The 23,410-nt window shown below is 46.2% G+C and overlaps 1 protein-coding gene across 1 annotated transcript; it reads left to right on the top strand.

Moving 5' to 3' along the window:
- Positions 1–1,137: 1,137 nt before the first annotated feature.
- LOC136455193 (uncharacterized) lies at positions 1,138–22,785 on the top strand. The gene is made up of 2 exons (XM_066455326.1): positions 1,138–1,654; positions 22,547–22,785. The coding sequence occupies exons 1-2, from the start codon at positions 1,138–1,140 to the stop codon at positions 22,783–22,785; spliced, it is 756 nt and encodes a 251-aa protein (XP_066311423.1).
- The last annotated feature ends 625 nt before the right edge of the window (positions 22,786–23,410 follow it).

The following is a 23,410-nucleotide window of genomic DNA, read 5'->3' as shown; positions in this document are numbered from 1 at the left end:
TACGCGCGCGCCGCCGCCGCCGGCTAGAACGTGGCAAGCGGGCGGCGAGCGGTCGGGCGTGGCCAGTCTTTTGCCACTTAATCCACATAACAACGGGAGTTACTCCACTTGATGGTGGATGCGAACTGATTACGGCAGTTACTGTCTCTCCGTCTCCGTCTCCTAGGATTCTCCGTTGCCTCTCTTCTCCCCGTCCATATATCCGAGTCTTCCGTCAGTCCAGATCCTGTACTTCCGCAACCACTCCCGAGAGAACCACACTTCCGCAGCCTTCTGGTTTCCCCGTCCCGTACCTCTGCGCGCACGGAGTAGTGGGAGAGCAGGTGCCTCCGGAACCCTCGTCCGCCAGAGAACCTTGCACGGGGTGCGTGGCGATTAGGTTTTTGGGGAGCGATCCGCGACTACTCATCCACGTACATCTTCTTCTCGGTGATTGCCTGCGGAACGTCAAGGCGTCTTCTTCCTAATGATCCGTTCGTGGGACTGCACTGCGAACATCGTCCTGCACCGACTGTGGTCCACGACTTCAAGCAACGCACTATGTCGACTAGTGCGAATGGAGCCTCCGATGCCCTCGGCATGGGACCCTCCGCTGGGTACACTCTAATCTCTGTGATTACTATATTCGTTGCTACTGTGTTCATCTGTATGTTATCACTGCATGCTGTAGTGTTCATTAGAGATATACACATGCACATATATGCCGTCACGAACCTGCTGATGTTACTTTTCTGGATTAAACTGATAATGAAAATGCCTAAATTTCTAACAATCCAAAAACCTAATTATAGGCAATTTTCTGTCAGTGGTTTTGCTGCTGCTTTGAAGCCAAATAGTTTTGATGGCAAGAATTTCATGATATGGCGTGCCAAGATGGTGTTGTGGTTGACTACGATGAACTACTATCACGCCGTATAGGGGAAGCCTGAACAGTTTACTCCTGAGGAGGAGTGAAAGTTCTTGGCTGCCGATAACCTGTTTCGAGGTGCCGTGATTAGTGTACTTCATCCCAAGTATGAGAAAAACTACATATCTTGCACATCAGGCAAAGAGTTATGTGATGCTCTTGAGGCAAAGTTTGGTGTTTCTGATGCTGGCAGTGAGTTGTACCTTATGGAGCAGCTGTATGACTATAAAATGGTTGAAAACCGTTCTATGGTCGAACATGCTCATGAGATACAGGCGCTAGCGAAGGAACTAGAACATTTCCTATGTTTGTTGCCCGACAAGTTTGTGGCCGGTGGTATAATCGCTAAGCTGTCATCTTCTTGGAGGGATTTTGCTACTTCTCTAAAACACAAGAGACAAGAGTTTAACGTGGCTGAGCTTATTGGATCTCTTGATGTTGAGGAGAGGGCGAGAGCAAAAGACAATCGTGGAAAAGGAGTTGAGTCTTCCGCCGCCAATATGGTGCAGAAGAAGAACTCATTTGCACCTCGTAATAAAAAGAAGAAAAACATGCAAGAGAACAACAATGCAAAGCCTAAACAGACTGCACAGTTTAAGAAGAAAAACAACAAGAATGGTGGAGGATGCTTTGTTTGCGGGAGTGATGAGCATTGGGCAAGTGCGTGCCTAGACCGCAAATATAAGCAAGAAAAGAAATCCGCAAACATGGTAATTAGCGAGACTGAAGGGGGAACATCTGTGTATGGTAATTCTTTACCTTTTGTTCTTTCAGTTTGTCTTTCACCTGAGTGGTGGATGGACAGTGGTGCTAATATTCATGTGTGTGTTGATGTTTCTTTGTTTATTTCCTATCAGGCCGGCAGGAGTGGAGCCTTGCTGATGGGAAACGGTTCGCATGCGCGTGTTCTTGGTGCTGGTACGGTCGTTCTAAAGTTTACTTTGGGAAAGATGGTGCTATTAAAGAACGTGCAGCATGTCCCCTCCATCAAGAAGAATCTTGTTAGCGCTTCTCAGATGTGTCACGATGGCTTTAAAATTGTACTTGAGTCCAATAAATGTGTTGTGTCGAGACATGAAACATTTGTTGGAAAAGATTATGATTGCGGAGGCTTGTTCCGTTTATCTTTGCTTGATGATGTGTGTAATAAAGTGGCGAACAATGTTAATGTTTCGGATGAGTCGAATATATGGCATTCATGACTTTGTCACATTAATTTTGGCTGTCTCACGTGGCTTGTAAATCTGAATTTAATCCCAAAATTTAACTTAGTCAAAGATTCTAAGTGTCAGGTGTGTGTGCAATCGAATCAACCACGCAAGCCTCACAAGGCTGCTGAGGCGAGGAATTTGGCACCATTAGAACTCGTTCATTCTGATTTATGCGAAATGAATGGCGAATTGACTAAAAGCGGTAGACGATACTTCATGACATTTATAGATGATTGCACTAGATTTTGCTACGTGCATTTATTAAAAACAAAAGATGAAGCGTTGCATCATTTTAAAATCTATAAAGCTGAGGTAGAAAATCAACTTGAGAAGAAAATCAAGCGTTTGCTGTCCGATCGCAGGGGAGAATATTTCTCAAATGAATTTTGTGAGTTTTGCGCGGTGCATGGAATTATTCATGAGAGGACGCCACCATACTCACCACAGTCCAATGGGATTGCAAAGAGAAAGAACCGCACTCTAACTGATTTGGTTAATGCCATGTTGGAGACTGCGGGACTATATAAGGAATGGTGGGGTGAGGCTATATTGACAGCGTGTCATGTCCTAAACAGAGTGCCCACAAAGAACAAAGAAATCACACCATTCGGGGAATGGGAGAAGAAGAGATTAAATCTCTCTTACCTACGAACTTGGGGTTGTTTGGCAAAGGTGAATGTGCTAATAAACAAAAAACGAAAGCTTGGACCAAAGACTATTGATGGTGTCTTTCTTGGTTATGCAATTCACAGCAGGGGTTATATATTTTTAATAATAAACTCTAGTGTTCCTGAGATGGCTGTTGATACAATCATGGAATCTAGAGATGCTATATTTTTTAAGAATGAGTTTCCCATGAAAAATGCACCTAGCACAACTGGTCTTGAATTTATAATTCCCCATGAGCATGAAAATTTTACTCCGATAGAACAAATTGAGGAACCCTATGTGCAAAATCATGAGGAGGATGACACTATAGTCACCAGGAAAAGCAAGAGATAGAGCACTGCAAAGTCTTTTGGTGACGACTATATTGTGTATCTTGTGGATGACACACCAACGACCATTGAAGAGGCATATTCCTCTCCTGATGCTGACTTATGGAAGGAAGCAGTACAGAGTGAGATGGATTCTATTATGTCTAATGGAACTTGGGAAATAGTTGATCGTCCCTATGGGTGCAAGCTTATAGGTTGCAAATGGGTGTTCAAGAAAAAGCTTAGGCCTGATGGTACTATTGAGAGATACAAGGCAAGGCTTGTGGCCAAGGGTTATACTCAAAAGGAAGGTGAGGATTTCTTTGATACTTATTCACCGGTTGCCCGATTGACCACAATTCAAGTTTTGCTTTCCCTGGCAGCCTCTTATGGTCTTATTGTTCATCAAATGGACGTTAAGACAACTTTTCTAAACGGAGAGTTAGAGGAGGCGATCTATATGGATTAGCCTGATGGGTTTGTAGCAAATGGTCAAGAAGGCAAGGTGTGTAAATTATTAAAGTCATTATACGACCTAAAACAAGCTCCTAAGCAATGGCATGAGAAGTTCAACAGAACTTTAACATCTGCTGGCTTTGTTGTGAATGAAGCTGACAAATGTGTGTACTATTGGTATGGTGGGGGTGAAGGAGTCATTTTGTGCTTATATGTTGATGACATACTGATCTTTGGATCTAGCCTCAAAGTGATCGAGGAGGTGAAGGAATTTCTATCTAAAAATTTTGAGATGAAAGATTTGGGAGAGGCTGATGTTATTCTTAATATCAAGCTTCTAAGAGAAGGTGATGGTGGGGTAACTCTGTTACAAACCCACTATGTGGAAAAGGTACTGAGTCGCTTTGGGTTTAGTGACTGTGCACCTGCTCCTACACCTTATGACCCTAGCGTGCTATTGAGGAAAAATCGGAGAATAGCAAGGGATCAGTTGAGATATTCTTAGATCATTAGTTCGCTCATGTATCTTGCTAGTGCAACAAGGCCTAACATCTCATTTGTTGTGTGCAAGCTGAGCCGGTTTGTGTCAAACCCGGGAGATGATCACTGGTGTGCTCTTGAGAGAGTAATGCGCTACCTAAAAGGGACCATGAGCTATGGTATTTGTTATACCGGACATCCGAAAGTGCTGGAAGGCTATTGTGATGCCAACTGGATTTCTGATGCTGATGAGCTTTATGTCACAAGTGGATATGTGTTTTCGCTTGGAGGTGGTGCTGTTTCCTGGAAGTCTTGCAAGAAGACTATCTTAACGAAGTCTACAATGGAAGCAGAACTCACAACATTAGACACTGTTGGATTTGAGGCTGAGTGGCTTTGTGATCTCCTTATAGATTTACCGGTTGTTGAAAAACTCATACCGGCTATTTCTATGAACTGCGATAACCTGACTGTGATTACAAAGGTTAACAGTTCCAAGGATAACATGAAGTCCACAAGGCATGTTAAGAGACGACTAAAATCTGTCAGGAAATTGAGAAACTCCGGAGTAATAGCGTTGGACTATGTCTACACGTTTAACAATCTGGCAGATCAGTTCACTAAGGGTCTATCACTCAATGTGATAGAAAGTGCATCGAGAGAGATGGGTTTGAGACCCACTTGAAATTTACTATAGTGGTAACCTGTTCTATGTGATCGGAGATCCCGTGAAGTAGGACGGTGAAACAAGCTAGTAGTAAATTTTGAGGAAAGATCCTTAGTAAGACTCATTTCTGATGCATATCTTTCCTTTCTATAAGGCAAGCTGGCTTTTGCCTTAATGTGTTCCAAGTGGCTTGCCAAAGAAAAGATGATGTCCTACAGAATATCTTTTGAGGAATACACCTATATGAGTTAGACTACTGGTCATAGTCTATGAGATTTGGGTGATCTCTAAATACTCATGAAAGGCACTGAAGTATGACTTATATGCTTCAACTAGAGGGGATGCCTTTTGCTGCCCAGTATCAGCTAAGGACTTTAGTGACATTCACCTCACACAAAACTATCAATTCAAAGCTTAGTCCATTGTTCAGTTGTGACTGAGTGAAACTATTGTTCTAGATGGATGTTCAACTTAACAGTCTCCATCGAAACACTGGTATATAAAAGAAATGTGGTTCTGAGACTACTTTGTTATAAACCCTAGAGTTTGGTGGGGATTGTTTGATATAATATGGGCTTGGCCCATATAGTATTTAATGAATCAAATAAAACTCTATGGTGCGTAACATTAAGCGTTGTTTGGTTTAATACCATACGGGGTTTTCACTGAACGTTGACTCAGCTTATATGGTTGGAAATTATTCACCTAAATTGAGAAGCTGAGAAAAGAACAATGGCATGCCACACGCGCGCGCACGCGCCGCCGCCGCCGGCGGCCGGGCCGGGCCATGGGTGTGGCGTGGCGTGGCGAGGCAGGCGGGCGGCGAGCGAGCGAGCGAGCGGGCGTGGCCAGTCTTTTGCCACTTAATCCACATAACAACGGGAGTTACTCCCCTTGATGGTGGAGGTGAACTGATTATGACAGTTACTATCTCTTCCGCTTTCGTCTCTCCGTCTCCATCTCTTGGGATTCTTCGCTGCCTCTCTTCTCCCCGTCCATATATCTGAGTCTTCCGTCAGTCCAGATCCTGTACTTCCACAACCACTCCCGAGAGAACCACACTTCCGCAGCCTTCTGGTTTCCCCATCCCATACCTCTGCACGCATGGTGTAGCAGGAGAGCAGGTGCCTCCGGAACCCTCGTCCGCAAGAGAACCTTGCACGGGGTGCGCGGCGATTAGGTTTTTGGGGAGCGATCCGTGACTGCTCGTCCACGTACATCTTCTTCTCAGTGATTGCTTGCAGAACGTCAAGGCGTCTTCTTCCTGGTGATCCGTTCATGGGACTGCACTACGAACATCGTCCTGCACCGACTATGGTCCACGACTTCAAGCAACGCACTATGTCGACTAGTGCGAATGGAGCCTCCGATGCCCTCGGCATGGGACCCTCCGCTGGGTACACTCTAATCTCTGTGATTACTGTATTCGCTGCTACTGTGTTCATCTGTATGTTATCACTGCATGCTATAGTGTTCATTAGAGATATACACATGCACATATATGCCGTCACGAACCTGCTGATGTTACTTTTCTGGATTAAACTGATAATGAAAATGCCTAAATTTCTAACAAGTGAAATCTATTGGTTTATATGGGCATGACCCATTATGCAATCTCAAAAGCCCATGGAGAAATCTCAAAGGCTCGTTCATGTGATCAAAGAGTGAAAGTGACAAACCTTTAGTCTCATCTTGCTTGTGGAGGTGAAGATAGCCATGCTTAAATATAGAAGTCCTCTTCACCGCCTTAAGTCTAACTTGATGAAGGGAAAAGAAGTTCATGGGCACGCACTCGCTTGCTAAACCAGGTGGGGTGAGGGTGAGGTGCACTTGCGTGAATGCTACACTGAGATCCAACCCTTGGCCTTGCGGAGGCACGACCATTTTTGCAGAATTATTTTTGGTTACTTGGCCTAAATTACCACCTGTCGGTCAATGGTCTATAGGCGCGACCTCTTTTGCAGAATTTTTGGTTACTTGGCCTAAATTACCACCTGTCAGTCAATGGTCTGTAGGCGCGACCTCTTTTGCAGAATTATTGGTTACTTGGCCTAAATTACCTCCTGTCGCTCAATGGTCTGCAGGCGCGACCTCTTTTGCAGAATTATTTTTGGTTGCTTGGCCTAAATTACCACCTGTCGGTCAATGGTCTGCCAAAATCCGGCATCTAGCCTTATGGGGGGCATGACCTTCTTCTGTAGATTAAAGTGAGAAATTTGGCAAGTTGGATATTAACTGAGGGCAAGCTAGACTTCCAGCACCCATAGTGTCAGAGACCAATACTAGGGTATCCGAAGAGGAGGAGCTAATGGTCATCAACATTGATTCAATCGAGTAGACATGAACGCGCCTACAGCTCCAACCGAACCCAGGTGCATGGGCTCCGGCTCGCCCGACCTCTGGGGGCGGGCTCCACCTCGCCCGACTCTGAGGCCGCGATCTTCACCTCGCCCAACCCTGAGGCCGCGATCTCCATCTCGCCCGACCCTTGGGTTTGTGCTCTGCCTCACCTGACCCCAAGACCACATGCTCCATCTCTCCAGACCCCTTGGGTGCGGGCTCCGTCTCTCCTAATGGGGACCCATACTGTCGGGGACCAATACTAGGGTACCCAAAGAGGAGGAGCTAATAACCATCAACATTGATTTATCTAAGCCGTCAAGAGCGCGACTACAGCTCCAACCGACCCCTAGGTGCACAAGCTTCGCCTCGTCCGACACCGAGGCCATGGGCTCTGCCTCGCTCGATCTCTGAGGGTGGGTTCTGCCTTGCTCGGCATTTGGGGGTGGGATTTGCCTCACCTGACACCGAGGCTGCGGGCTTCGCCTCGCCCGACCCTTAAGGGCAGACTCCGCCTCGCCCGACCTGTAGGGCGGGATCCACCTTGCCTGACACCAAGGCCGTGGGCTTTGCCTCACCTGACCTCTAAGGGCTGGCTCCGCCTTGCCCAGCCTCTGGTGATGGGATCTGACTCGCTTGACCCTTTGGTTTGCGCTCCGACTCGCCTAACCTCTGAGGACGGGCTTCGCCTCGCCCGATACTGAGGTCATGGGCTCCACCTTGCTCGACCTTTGAGGTCTAGCTCTGTCTCACCCGATCTCTAAGGGTGGGCTCTGCCTCGCCTGACCTCTAAGGGCTAGCTTCGTCTCGCCTGACATCGAGGCCGCGGGCTCTGCCTCGCTCGATATCTGAGGGCTGGCTCTGTCTCGCCTGGCCTCTAGGGGGCTTCACCTCGACCGACCCCAAGGCCGAGGGATCTATCTCACCTGATGAAGACCCATACCACCACCAACCCTTCTAGGTCCAAGTGAATGGGGCTCGGTCAAAGCTCTGACACCAGGGAGGTGACCAGCACGCCCCAATATAATTCGTGGCCGTGATGGGCCATACCTGGGGATTCATATCAGGAACAACGTCGTGCGTACCATTGCTGTTCTACCTAACCGTCGTATGAGGACTGACAGGCGCGTCAGCTCACCACGACGCCCGCCAGGACAGAGTGAAGCGCCTCGACTAGGAGATGATGCGTGCGCATGACACCAATGATGGATAGGGCCACGACGTGGAGCTGTCCCTGTTGACGTCTATAGGGTCGGTGGGACGCACATGAAGGAAAATAAGGATCCGGCAATCTTGGAGGACTTCTTCTCCTTCTCGTCCTCCTCTTTTCCCTCCACTGTAACCCGAGCTTTCCCTTGACCTATAAAAGGGAAAGCAGGGCGTCCCACAAAGGGCATTACAACACATCGCATCAATTGGGACTCGAATCCATCAAACCCCAAACTGACCAGAACACACAAGCACACAACCGGGAAGCGACTGAACTCTCAGCACCTATTCATTCCTCTCACTAAAGACTTGGGACCTGTCCCTCTCTCGACCATTTGTAACCACTACTATGAACTTTTAGTGCTAGTAACACGAGCAACAGCAATGAACTAGACGTAGGGACATTTTTTTTCCCAAACCAGTATAAACCTCATGTCCTTTTAGCATACCATCCGAGCCAGACGCGCAATATTAGAAATTGACTAGTTAGTGGCAACTCGAAACACCGACACATACCACTGCCAACCACTCTAGGTCCAAGCGTATGGGCCTAGGTGAAAACTCTGACACCAACGAAGAGACCAGCACGCCTCGATGTAACCCATGGCCACAACGGGCCATACCTGAGGATTCACATCAAGAACAGCGTCGGACATACCAGTACTATTCTACCTAACCCTCGTATGAACACTAATAGGTGCGTCAGTTCATGATGACGTCCGCCAGGATGGAGTGGAGCGCCATGACCGGCGAATGACGCCTACGTATGGCGCCAGTGACGGACAGGACCGCGACATGGAGCCATCCCTATTAACATCTATAGGGTCAGTGAGACCTGCATGAAGGAGAAGAAGGACCCAGTGATCTTGGAGGCCTTCCTCTCTCTCATTCTTCTCCTTTTCCTCCGCTATAACCCACGATTTCCCTTGGCCTATAAAAGGGAAAGCAGGGTGCCCATGAAGGGGATCCCGAACCGATTGACCCATCAAGATCCGATATAGATCCACACAAGAGCACGACATGAACGCATAGCCAAGCAGTGATCGAGCACTCAGCACCCACTCACTCGTTTCACTAGAGACTTGGGATCCTTTCCCTCTCTCACCCGTTTGTAACCCCTACTACAAACTTTCAGTGCTAGTAACATGAGCTGCAGCGATGAACTAGATGTAGGGACTTTCTGCCCGAACCAGTATAAACCTCATGTCCTCTAAGCACACCATTCGAGCCAGATGCGCAATACTAGAAATTTACTCATCGATGGTAACTCAAAACACCGATAGTTGGCGTGCCAGGTATGGGCCTTTTTGCGCGTCTCAACTTCCACACCAGGCCTCAGATGGCTATTCACAGTGTCAGTTGGGTCCCGAGCGCGCACGTGCACTTTGGGAACCTGGACTTCATCATCACGACGGAGGGAGGGTTGGTGTAGGCTCCCACGACCGTCCTACCTCTCCACTTCACCGGCCTCGACACGATCGCTGAGGCGCTTGAGGAGCTATAGCTACACGCACCAAAGGCCCACACCTTTAGGGGCGACCAGCATCTCGGCTTCGATTATGGGAGGCTAGAGCACCAGCTCGGCGCCTTTCTGGGACCCCGACCGTCCCGGGAGGACTTGCGCCACCTCACCTTCTCGTTCGCCAACATCATGACACAACTTGCTAGAGAAGAGCTGCTCTCCCTGGAATACCTACCAGGCCATCCGGGAAGTCCATGCTATGCAAAGTTCATGGCCATCCCTAACTACACCTATCTAAAGCTGAAGATGCCGGGACCATGCGGGGTCATCACCATCGACACCTCCTTCCAGCACGCCTACGAGTACATGGTCGAGTGCTACGAACACTCCACGACAATCATCGCCTCCAAGGAGCTTGCGGCCATCAGGAAGGAGGTCATCGAAGAAGCACCCGACCCAAGTGGTCGGCTGGGTCTTTTGAGCCTATAGCGGGCGCAAAGGAGGTCCTCATAGACCCCAGTGGCTCCAAGGGCAAAGTGGTGCGCATTGGCACCATGCTTTCCTCCAAATAGGAAAGCGCGCACGTCGACCTCCTCCACGCCAATAGATATATCTTTGTGTGGAAACCCTCAGGCATGCTAGTAAAATGTCCTAATGGCAAGGGGGGGGGGTGAATAGCCTAATAAAAATTTCTACAACAACACTTAACAAAATGGTTAGACTATTATGAGGCGAAGCAAGTGTTGCGCTAGCCTACTCAAAATGCAAGCAACCTACCACAATTCTAGTTTAGATAGTATCTATTCACACAACAGCTATGACACTACTCTATGTTAGTGTGCTCTCAAAGGCTAACTAAAGAGCCGTACTAACCAAGCAAGCAAGCTCTCACAACTAACTACACTAAAGAGCTTGTCAACTAGTTTGCGGTAAAGCAAAGAGAGTGATCAAGAAGGTTATATCGCCGTGTAGATGGATGAACCAATCAATCACAAGGATGAATAACAATGAAGACCAATCACCTCGGAATCAATGATGAACACAATGATTTTTTACCGAGGTTCACTTGCTTGCCGGCAAGCTAGTCCTCGTTGTGGCGATTCACTCACATGGAGGTTCACGCGCTAATTGGCTTCACACGCCAAACCCTCAATAGGGTGCCACACAACCAATACAAGATGAGGATCACACAAGCCACGAGCAATCCACTAGAGTACCTTTTGGCTCTCCACCGGGGAAAGGTCAAGAACCCCTCATAATCACCATGATCGGAGCCAGAGACAATCACCACCTCCACTCGACGATCCTCGCTGCTCCAAGCCGTCTAGGTGGCGGCAACCACCAAGAGTAACAAGCGAAATCTGCAACAGAACACGAACACCAAGTGCCTCTCGATGCAATCACTCAAGCAATGCACTTGGATCACTCCCAATCTCACTATGATGATGAATCAATGATGGAGATGAGTGGAAGGACTTTGGCTAAGCTCACCAGGTTGCTATGTCAATGAAAATGGCCAAAGATGTGAGCCATAGCCGGCCATGGGGCTTAAATAGAAGCCCCCATGAAATAGAGCCGTTATACCCCTTCACTGGGCATGACACGGGCTGACCGGACGCTCTGGTCCAACTGATCAGACGCTACTCCTCAGCGTTCGGTCGCCCGATGGCGGCCACGTGTCTCTTGCGTTCAACTGTGAACGTTTGATCTCAATGGTCGAGAAGTTGATCAGACGCTCCGACAGAGCTGACTGGATGCTGGACCCTCAGCGTCCGGTCGTTTATAGTAAGGTTCCAAAACGTGTTTTTGCCGACTGGACGCGTCCGGTCATGCTTGACCGGACACAGCCCAGCGTCCAGTGCTTAACCCTAATTTCTGTGCCGACCGACAACACGACCGGGCGCATCCCTTTAGCGTCCGGTCAGTTGACCGACACCAGCGTCATAGCAACTAACTCCATTTCACCTCTAAATTCTTCACCCTTGCTCAAATGTGCCACCCACCAAGTGTATCACCTTGTGCACATGTGTTAGCATATTTTCACAAACATTTTCAAGGGTGTTAGCACTCCACTAGATCCTAAATGCATATGCAATGAGTTAGAGCATCTAGTGGCACTTTGATAACCGTATTCCGATACGAGTTTCACCCCTCTTAATAGTATGACTATCAAACCTAAATGTGATCACACTCTCTAAGTGTTTTGATCACCAAAACAAAATAGCTCCTACAAGTTATACCTTTGCCTTGAGCTTTTTGTTTTTCTCTTTCTTCTTTTTAAGTTTAAGCCCTTGATCATCGCCATGCCATCACCATTGTCATGTTATGATCTTCATTAGCTTCTCCACTTGAAGTGTGCTACCTATCTCATGATCACTTGATAAACTAGGTTAGCACTTAGGGTTTCATCAATTCACCAAAACCAAACTAGAGCTTTCAGCTAGGCATTCTGAGATAAGTCGCCAAGCATGCCTTGAAGATCTAGCCAGGCTCCATGCCGGTGAAGCAGCGCCTGCATCGCTTCAACAAGGAGAAGCGTAGGGCCATCGGCGAGGAGATTGTGAAGCTTTTGGCGGCCGGGTTTATCAAGGAAGTATACCACCCCAAGTGGTTAGCCAATCCTGTTCTAGTACGAAAAAAGAGTGGAAAATAGAGAATATGTGTCAACTACATCAGTGTCGAGAAAGCATGTTCAAATGATCCATTTCCTTTGCCACACATAGACCAAGTAGTCGACTCAACCTCAGGGTGTGAAACCCTTTGCTTCCTTAATGCATACTTCGGGTACCATCAAATCATGATGAATGAGTTCAACCAGCTTGCGACATCTTTCATCACCCCATTCGGATCGTTCTGCTACGTCATGATGCCGTTCGGTCTGAAAAACACGGGGGCTATGTACCAGCGTTGTATGCTCAAATGTTTCGGGGACCTCTTCGGGCGAACCATTGAGGTCTACATGGATGACATCGTGGTCAAGTCCAAACAGGCTGACCAGGTCGTAACTGACCTAGAGCAGACCTTCGCAAAACTCCGAGCAAACAACATTAAGCTCAACCCCAAAAAGTGCATTTTTGGGGTCCCAAGGGGTATGCTGCTAGGTTTTATCGTCTCCGAGCATGGCATCGAAGCCAACCCGGAGAAGATCTCAACCATCATGAGGATGGGCCCGATTCAGAACATAAAGGGGTATAGGGAGTTACAGGGTGCCTCACCACGCTCAGTCACTTTATCTTGTGCCTCGGTGAACAAGGTCTCCCCCTCTATCGGCTCCTAAAGAAGGCCAACCATTTTGAATGGATGCTCGAAACTTAGGAGGCACTTGACATTATCAAGCAGCCTCTGATGAAGGCCCCGATCCTGGTCCCTCCGACCGACGGGGAACCACTTCTGCTCTACATTGCGGCCACCACACAAGTGGTCAGTGCTGCCCTAGTGGTGGAGCGAGAAGAATAGGGACACACCCTCAAAGTGCAGTGTCCCGTGTACTTCATTAGCGAGGTCTTGTCCGATTCTAAGACTCATTACCCCCAAATCCAAAAACTCTTGTACTCCATCCTCATCGCCAAGAGGAAGTTACGTCACTACTTCAAGTCACATCTGGTGATGGTCGTGATGTCCTTCCCTCTCGGCGAGGTCGCCCAAAGCTGGGATGCCACAGGAAGAACTACGAAGTGGGCACTCAAGCTGATGGGTCAAGGCATTTCGTATGCCCCTTGGACGGCCATCAAGTCCCAAGTGCTGCCTGATTTCGTTGTAGAGTGGACCGAGGTCCAAATGCCATCTATAGTCGTCGACCAAGAGTACTAGACGATGTACTTCGATGGATCGCTGATGAAGAAAGGCGCCGATGCAGGGCTGGTCTTCGTTTTGCCCCTTGGGGTATGCATGAGGTACATGGTTCACATCCATTTCCCCTCCTCCAACAATGTGGCCGAGTATGAGGCACCCATCAATGGCCTATGCATCGCCGTTAAGCTGGGTATCCGATGGCTCGACATCTGGGGTGACTCCTAGCTAGTCATCGACCAAGTTATGAAGGAATCAAGCTACCACAATGCCAATATGGCTGCATATTGCCAAGAGGTCCGCCAACTAGAAGACAAGTTCGATGGTCTCGAGCGCAATCACATCCCGAAGCGTCTCAACGAGGCGACTAATGCGCTGGCAAAAACAGCGTCTGGCCAAGAGCCGGCGTCGACCGATGTCATTGCCAGCGATCAGTACAAGCCCTCGGTCCGCTATGAGGAGCCAGAACAAGCCAGTGATGGGCCACTTGCCCTAGGCTCAAGGGCTTACCAGTTGTTGGCTCCATCTGATCCCGACGTCATGAAGCTTAACAAGGATCCAACGATAGAGCCCGACCCTCCGACCAACTAGAGGATGCCTTACCTCAACTACCTCCTCTCTGAGGCACTGCCGACAGACAAAACGGAGGCTCGGAGTCTAGCACATCACCCCAAGTCCTTTGTCCTTATTGAGGGTGAGCTCTATAAGTGAAGCCACTCTGGGATCCTGCAGCCCTGCATCCCCATCGAACATGGGAAGGGGTTGCTGAGTGAGATCTACGGTGGGGTCTGTGGTCACCATACCATGCCTAGAACCCTAGTCAAAAACGTGTTCCAGCAAGGCTTCTACTGGCCGACCACGGTAGCCGACACTGACAATATCGTGCGCACCTACGAAGGGTGTCAATACTAAGCTTGGCAGACCCACCTACTAGCCCAAGCACTCCAAAAGATCCCCATCACGTGGCCATTTGTGGTCTGGGGGCTCGATCTGGTCGGACCTCTCAAGAGGACGCCTGGGCGCTATACGCACTTGCTTGTCACTGTAGACAAGTTTACAAAGTGGATAGAGGCTCGACCAATCTCTGCGATCAAGTCTGAGCAAGTGGTGATATTCCTCCTCGACATCATCCATCGCTTTGGGGTCCCAGACTCCATCATCACGGACAACGACACGCAGTTCACCAAAAAGAAGTTCCTCAGATTCTATGATGAATACCACATCCACGTCGATTGGGCGGCCATGGTGCACACCCGCACGAACAGGCAGGTCGAGTGTGCAAACAACATGGTCCTACAAGGCCAGAAGCCTAGGATCTTCCACCGGTTGAACAAGTTTGGCGAACGATGGGTCATGGAGCTTCCCGTGGTGCTCTGGAGCCTGAGGATGACCCCGAGCTAGGCCACCAGCTATACACCATTCTTCATGGTCTACAGTTCAGAGGCTATCCTCCCGATCGACCTCAATTATGGAGCGTCTTGGGTCAGGGCATACGATGAATAGGGAGTCGAGGCGTCCCACGAGGATGCCATGGACCAGCTAGATGAAGCATGAGACATTGCCGACCTCTGCTCGACCAAGTACCAGCAAGCGTTATGTCAACACCACAGCCATCGAGTGCGGGGTCGGGCATTTAATGTCGGAGACCCAGTGCTCCGCCTCGTCCAAAGCAACAAGAACTGCCACAAGCTCTCTCCGCCATGGGAGGGACCATACGTTGTCGCGGAGGTGCTTCGACCAGGCACCTACAAGCTCAATACCATCGTTAGCGAAGACTTCATCAATGCCTAGAACATCGAACAACAATGTCGTTTTTACCCTAAATATACGCACACTTTCTCTTATCAGTTTTGCTACCTGAAAGTGCATCTAGCCCTTTAGTGGGTTTTGGATGGTTGAATGAGAACGTGATTAAAGGTCTAACCTGTTTGCTAAGTGTGGACAGGTAATAGGTTATCTCACAAGTACCTAATGATAGCCAAAATGATGTGTTGTTGTATAAACAATCTAGCTCAAGCACCAGACAACAATGCAAATGGAATTCATGCATAGGCTTATTTATTGTGGGATTTCCATGTACTGTGTGAAAGCAAGCTCGTAAGAATTAATTAATGAGACATGAGGGATTGCATATGGAATGGTCTCATATTTGAAGCTTGCTAAATTGAAATGAAAAAGACAACAATACAAATGAATAGATGATTCAACACAAGATGTGACTTGATGGCTTGAGATGGTGAAGATAGCAAGGAAAGGCTTCAAGGTACTAAGCAAGGGTGAAGGGCAAGCGATGGCTTGGCGGCCAAAGAACCTAGCTAGGGTGAAGGAGGAAGTACTTGCATTTAGTTGAGGTACTAATCAAGCTATGATGGCCATGTTTATGTGGATGATCAAATCACTATTGGAGTATTTGATGAAAGTGACTTGATACATTTGGGATTATTCAAATTTGATGAATGGAATCAAGTCACATGTTCAAGATGGCTATGCTCAAGTGAAAAGATCAATATCAACATGTTGGCACCCTTACTTGATGAAGATTGAAAGAGACGGCATTAATTTAAAAGAGGTCAACTCAAGCGGTATAAATTCGTTTTTCCTTTAATCTTGAGTTTAATAAATATGCCGTACTATTAAGAGGGATGCATCATGTTGATAGATATTGTTTCATAAGTGCTTAGTCAACCCACATGAGTTTTGAGTGTTTGAGAGACAAAAGAGCTAACCTGTGTTTTGCTGAACTGGCAATATCAGGCGTGTCTGGTATTCATACCGGACGTGTCTGGTATTTGCCCAGCAATGATAAAATTGTTGTTCTCGGGTTGGTTCGTCGAGAGTTCTGATGTCTTGCGCTTTAACTGACTTGGAGAGTTCACTGTGGTGGTCATACCGGACGTGCCCGGTATTCATACCGGACGTATCCGGTATGGACGATCAGAGGCCAACAGCTAGTTTTCAAATGCCTTGAGGGTCGGGAGTTCTGACGTGAGTCAGGAGTTCCAACGGTCGGAAGTTCCAGAATGGGTCGGGAGTTCCGACACCTCACATACTTTAACTAAGTTATATGGTTTTCAAATATGCTAAGGGTCAGGAGTTCCGACGTGAGTCGGGAGTTCTGACGGTCGGGAGTTCCGGCATTAATTGGGAGTTCCGATGCCTCACAACATCACTGTAACTTATTTACCGTTGGCGCAATGTAAGTCATACCGGACTTGTCCACTATGGCAATGGCTATAAAACAGCTAGTTTTTCCTAGGGGGCTATAAATACCCCAAAGCCTCCACCTTTGGAGGCTACTGATTCTGCTAATACACATACACGTTTTGAGCCTTGTCAACTCTTCCAAAACCCTCTCTTAGTGAGTGTGTGATCCAAATAGCAAAATCCATTTGTGGGTTAAAAGAGAATTTGAAAAGCAGAGCAAGCCACCACTTGAGCACTTGTGCATATTGTCTATTTCGTGATTCCCATTCGTTACTCTTGGACTCTTCAGTCCTAGATGGTTAGGCGTCACCAGAGAGCACCCGAGAGATTGTGGTGTGCCTTAGAAAGTTTGTAACGGTCGATTCTGCCGCCTTAGAATCAACTAGTGGAAGGAGGAAAAGGAGTTGGAAAAGACTCCAGCTAGAGTGACCTTCATGGTATCCTCTAGGGCTGACCTTCGTTGGGTCGCCCGCAGCCCCCTCAACAGAGAGTAGGACTCGAACGAGTCCGAACTTCGGTAAAACAAATATCATGTCTCAATTCGCATTTCTTTCGATATTTGTGTTGTTCTTGCTCTTGTGTAGGTTATCTGTGTATATTGTTATATCTAGTAGGTACCTGTAATTTGATTTGAAGTTAGAAATCGAAAGAAGCAAGTTTAGGGCTGTTCCACTGAAACCGTGTATACCGGACCGGACACGTCTGGTATTTTTTGCCTGTGCTGAATATATTCATTCTCGGTTCTAACTTTGTATTGCAGGGTTGTAACTTCTATTTATATTCTTTATATCTTGTTTACTCTGTGGCAAACTTGTAAGGGGTGGTCCTACACTTAATTTGGAGTTTCCATTTTGGAAACTCTCTTTACTAATCATTTCTGCATTTAAAGGTGTTAATATTCAGAAATGCCTATTCACCCCCCTCTAGGCGACATCCTAGGTCTTTTCAATTGGTATGAAAGCGCTAGGTTCTCACCTAAAGCTTCACCGCCGTGAGAAAAGGATGTCGACGCCTATCGAGTTGGAGCCGGTGCTTCTCCAAAATGATGGTTCAAACTTTCTACCTTGGTCAATTCATGTACTCAATGCTTTTAGGGATATTAGTCCTCTTGTTGAGCATATTGTGGATGCAAGCATAACTCTTCCTATAGTTGATTGAAGCAACTACAAAAATTTGTCAAAAGAGGAAGAGATATGTGTGCAACTCAATGCTCAAGCTATTAATGTCATTTTGAGTACATTAAGTGTAGAGGTTCAAGACAAGGCAGTCTTCAATGGACAACCACCTCCAGATAGTGCTCATCTCATTTGGACTAGACTTTTTGATTTATATGGAAAATCCAAATGTGATGATGCACTTGAGATTGAGTCAATGGAAAGTATGTCCATTGTGTCTTCATGCAGCGAAGATGCCTCACAAAACCTCAAGAGCATCGAGCTAGAGCAAGAAGTGCAAGCAGCGCATGACTTGCTATCTGCCTGCACATACCGGACATGTCTGGTATACCTACCGGACGTGTCCGGTATGACTGAGGCGGCAGAGCAGCAAGCAGTTGTTTGCAACAATGCTCAAGCCCGGTGGCGACCAAGTGATGAGTCAACCTTAGTATCTCATGATACTCATCACTTGTATCTCATGGCCAAGAACAGCAAGAAAAAGAGTAACAAGAAAGATCAAGAAAAGGAGAAAGCACAAGTAGATGATCAAGATGAGAGTGATGTTGAAGTTGAAGACAACTATAACATCGATCATCTCAACCGCAAAGACAAGTTCATCATCATGAAGATAGTTGAAAAGAATGATGAGCTTGAAGAAGAGATTGAGAAGCAAGAGCAATCACTTCAAAAGCAAGAATTGTTTCTCATCTCCAAGATGGAAAAACTAAAGGCTCTAAGTAAAAGGTATGAAAAATTGTCAATTGAGCATACTTTAGTTACTAACTCCTCTTCTAGTGTTTCACAACTAGAGAAGGAAAACTTTGCGCTCAAGGCAAGGCTAGATGAACTATCAAGCAAGTATAATGTGCTACAAGCAAACTATGCTCATCTAAAGTGCTCTCATGATGAAGTAGTAGAATCAAGCATCATGCTTGAGATGGCTCATGAGGTTGTGATCACATCGGTAAAATCTTCTCAACCTCTCACACATTCACTCACTAGTACACCATCTCAATTGAATATTTCTTGTACTAATGAATGTGCTCCTCAAGCAAGCCAACCTTTGATTGAGCTAAATCTCATAGAAAACATAGAGCTCAAAGAAGAGGTGGAAAGATTAAAGAAAGATGTGATTCGGTTGAAGGGTAAGGAGAAAGCACAACCTTCTCAAGATAACCGTGATATCATGGTGAAGAAGCTTGAGAAGGGTTCAAACCTTGCTTCCTCCAAAGCCCAACAAAAGAATCACATTTCAAGTAAGGCCAACACAACCAAGAGCAAGAAACATGGAAAAAGGTTATGCTATGGTTGTGGATTATATGGACAAGAATGGGCCATGTGTCCACATAAGAGTTGGGCCGACAAGTGTGAAGTGGCCGAACAAAAGGCCTCAAACAAGTTGGCCAACCAAAAGAAAAGTGATGGACAAAGCGCTTGTCTCATAAGCAAGAAATTGGGGCATCCTACCAAGAATGCCCAATGTATCAAGAGGCAAGAAAGGAAGCCCAAGTTGCAACAAGAAGATGCTACGGATGCAATGAGATGGGCCACAAGGTTGATAGATGTCCATACAAGGAAAGCAAGCATAGAGCAAACAAAGGTCGCATATGCTATGCTTGTAGAAGAAATGGGCATTTAAACTATGACTGTCCAAATGTTAACACACCTAAGCCGAACACATTTGTTTATAATGATATGCTTAGGAAGACCACAAAGGGAGTTAGCACTAGCAAGGTGATGTGTTCACCACAAACTAGTGCTAAAGCCATTAGGGTGCCTAAGCACTTGTTGACTAACCCAAAAGGACCCAACAAGCATTAGGTACCAAAGTGTGCTTAGGTTAATGATGTAGGTACTTGGTGATGAGATGAAGGCTTCGGTGTTGTTGAGCAAGCAATTTGATAATATTCACTCAATCTATCAACCAATTCTTATCATAATCTCTTATATGGTTGACCCGAAGATAATTTAATGAATACAACATTTACTTCATCTTCACCATTGGTAACAAGTACCTAAACCTTATAGGATAGCCACCTTATTCGTTTTGTATTCAATAGTTCACAAATAAGCATATTTGTGAAATATTAAAAGTGGCTAATTGAAAAGTATTTTATTTTGCCATATGATGCTTTTAATGGCTCTCTAGTGGAGCAATTTATTTGTTGAGATGCAGGGCATAAAATAAATAATAAAGTTAAATGAAGAGTCACAAGCAATGAATTATTTGTTTTGGTCCTACACCTATCGGACGTGTCCGGTATTACTATCGGATGTGTTCGGTATGGCCAGTGACAGAGAGAAAATGTTTCTGTTCTGCGTATTCTGGACGTGTCCGGTATACCTACCGGACGTGTCTGGTATTACAGGAACTAGAACACTAATACAATTGCAACTGAGTCTTTGATCCATATTTTTTATATATCCTCAATTTACTTAGAAACTTGTGGTTTACCAAATCTAAGTGAATTGTGAGCATCTCTTGAACTCAAATTTAAATATGGCAAATTATTTGGTTGTGGTTCAAAATAGAAAATTGACTCCCAAATTCTTAAAAGAATAAAGTGCTAGATAAAAGTCATTCAAATTACTTAAAGCACTTATTTAGAGGGAGCTCAGTTTCTATTTTGCACCTTTGTGGACTAACAAATTTATCTAGCATTCTTTGTAGTTCTTTGGATGAAAAATTGATTTCATATCTAGCATAATTATTTGACGATCAAGGTCAACATAAAGACTATCATGCTATATATCTTCTTAAGTGGATTTCTTATGGGCTCAAGGCAAAGGTATGTGTTTACATACATGCATTGTAAGTGCATCTAAGGCCCTTTATATGTTAGAATATTCATTTGTGTGACATAGGAGAGATGTTTTTTCAAAACCCATAACTAGCATGTGTAGGTGGTGTGAATTTGAAAAACTATTTGAATCTTGGTCTTTGTGACCTAGCCTTGTCATGTGATGATTATAGATCTCCTTAATTGTTTGATTGGCTAATCACACATGACATGGCTTTCTTAAGTCCACAATCTACTATGTCTCACAATATCTCTCTCAAGTAATCAAAATCTATATATGCCAAATATTTGGAAAAGAGAAGTGATACTCATGGCATTTGGATAAGAAAAGTATTTACACCTTGTTTGGATCAAGGACATACATGTTTTTGGATCAAAAAATGATAGAGAAGGGGATTGGAATTAAGTGAATGAAATTTGGAAAAAGATCAGCCAGCCCGCAAATACCGGACGTGTCTGATATGAGCGGGGTTATTTAACTACCGGTACCCCTTTGGCCAAGTTAGGTTTTTCATCTTCCAGCCAACTCAGCCACCTCTCCTCGACCTTTATTGGCGATTTCAAGTTTCCACCATGAAAAGGAAGAGAGGGAGATTGGATTGGAGGTGATTTGCATCAAGATCGAAGGCTCCGGGACTTGGATTTCCAAACGTATCTTCATTCACTCTCTCAAGGTACCCTAATCCTGGACCTCATCCGATCTAAGCGGTTAGGGCATGATTTTGAAATCCCTTCGGTAGAGATGCTACATTACCTGTCTAGAAGCTATGCCCAGAGTTTGGATTGGATTGGTTGAAGATTGAGCCAAGGACCCCGGTTAGGGTTGCTGACCGTTCATACCGGACGTGTCCGGTATGGGACAACAGGGCATATTTTGCTCCCTTATTTCAATCTTCTCAGTGGTTGATTCATAGGATTAAGTTTAATTGTCTATTGTGTTTTGTGAACCTTGTGACCTAGTTTGGTTGAGGTGATTGCAAAGCATAGAATAATTATTCTTATTTCTATATATCAACTAAAATAAGCAATCGTTTGGGCATGTGTCTAAAATTCCTTGCATATCTTTGGATACAGGACAACAGCCATGAGCGGAAGATAGGAGCCTAGGTCCAAGCATAGGCATGATCTAGCACTAGAAAAACACAAGAAGGCAAGACAAGAAATGCATCCCAGATATAGTCAACAGGAGCAAGGGAGTAGCAGAGGACTCTCCAGGGCTACTAGAGGTGCTCCACAATATAAAGAGGGAGACAATAGTTCTTCCTCTAACACAGATACAAAGGAGTATAGAGTGGAGCCTAGTACCAGAAAGAGGAAGAGCACTGATAGAGATTCAGATGGTGGCAGCTCAAATGATGAGCAAGAGATTAAGGAGGAGCCGGTTGTACCTCTAGCTCAGCACCAGCCAGGTCATGGTATGCACTATGGTTTACTTGAGCCACATCCACCAAGTGTACCCTCTTATGTCGCTAGAGTTGACTATCGAGGGAAAGGCATGACCAGAAGGGCCAGAGATGAAAGAAGAATTGATCCAAGGGGTTTGACGAGGATTCAGTTTGATCATCGATTTTAGTCAGCCTTTCATATGGACTTCTACACCAGTGTGATCCTCGTCAGGAACCTAGTGATTGTCAGGTCTCAGTGAATTGACTGGCAGTACGTCTGAGATTTGCAGAAGGCCTCCATTGATCATGCTATTGCCATTTGTTAGCATACATGGGTTTATAAGATTATGGAGTTTCAGCATGACTGGAACACAGAGGTGGTAGCTTAGTTCTACGCCACCCTGTATGTTGAGGAGGATGAGAGACGTATGCACTGGATGCTTGAGGGCCAGTGGTACAGTGTTGATTATGATGCTTTTGTAGCTCTACTTGGCTTCTTAGATGATGATCTTCAGAAAGATAGGATTCACACAGAGCAGGTGTTGCCTCCCGAGCAGCTTACCTACATGTACCCACTCGGGGGTGAGAGAGGATCAGTGGGGAAGGTTCTAGGTCTTCACCCTACTTACAGATACCTGGATAGGATGTTCTGGAAGACCATTGATTGCAAGGGTGGAGAAAAGGGAAACATTGCAGATTACTCTAGGAACCTGCTCCATAGGATGGCACCTGATGCATGACCTTTTAGCGTCTTTGATTTCATATGGTGCGAGATCAGGAGTGTCGGTGAGAGGCCCTCAAGGGCTATGGTTTTGCTCCCTACATCATGCACATGATTGAGCAGGTCACAGGGCATACCTTTGAGTATGACATGGTACATAAGGCCCTGAAGATTGTTGTAGACTTACCTGAGGTTGGGGTACCTCTAGTAGGACCAGGAGGAGGAGGAGCAGCACCAGAGGCAGATTCACCTACATGTCGTGTAGCAGCAGGACGAGCTTCCCCTCTACCACATGCTCCCTCATGTTCTTCATCACATCACCATAGTCCTCCTTCTCCTATTCGCAAGATGTTCAGTGCTATCTTTGGGATATGCAAGGACATACGGACCTATCAGTAGAAGGAGAGGGAGGCTAGGAGGAAGGATACTCAGACTCTGAAGCAGATTGCTTCTAGACTTAAGCTTGATCCTCCTAGGTTGCCACTATCAGATGAGGCAGCTAGTGAGCCTGAGACCGAGGAGCCGCAGCAGGGCAGGTATGACACAGAGTTTGCTAAGTTCCTTTAGTGACAGCAGCAGCAGCAGTAGGCTCTAGAGCACCCTGACACTTTATCACTATAGGCTCGGGTGCCTACTCTCTCTCA

Source organism: Miscanthus floridulus, chromosome 5 (genome assembly GCF_019320115.1).
Source record: "Miscanthus floridulus cultivar M001 chromosome 5, ASM1932011v1, whole genome shotgun sequence".
NCBI classification, from domain to species: domain Eukaryota; kingdom Viridiplantae; phylum Streptophyta; class Magnoliopsida; order Poales; family Poaceae; genus Miscanthus; species Miscanthus floridulus.
The sequence above is the reverse complement of the archived record's forward strand: the minus strand, read 5'-3'. Positions and strand labels throughout refer to the sequence as shown.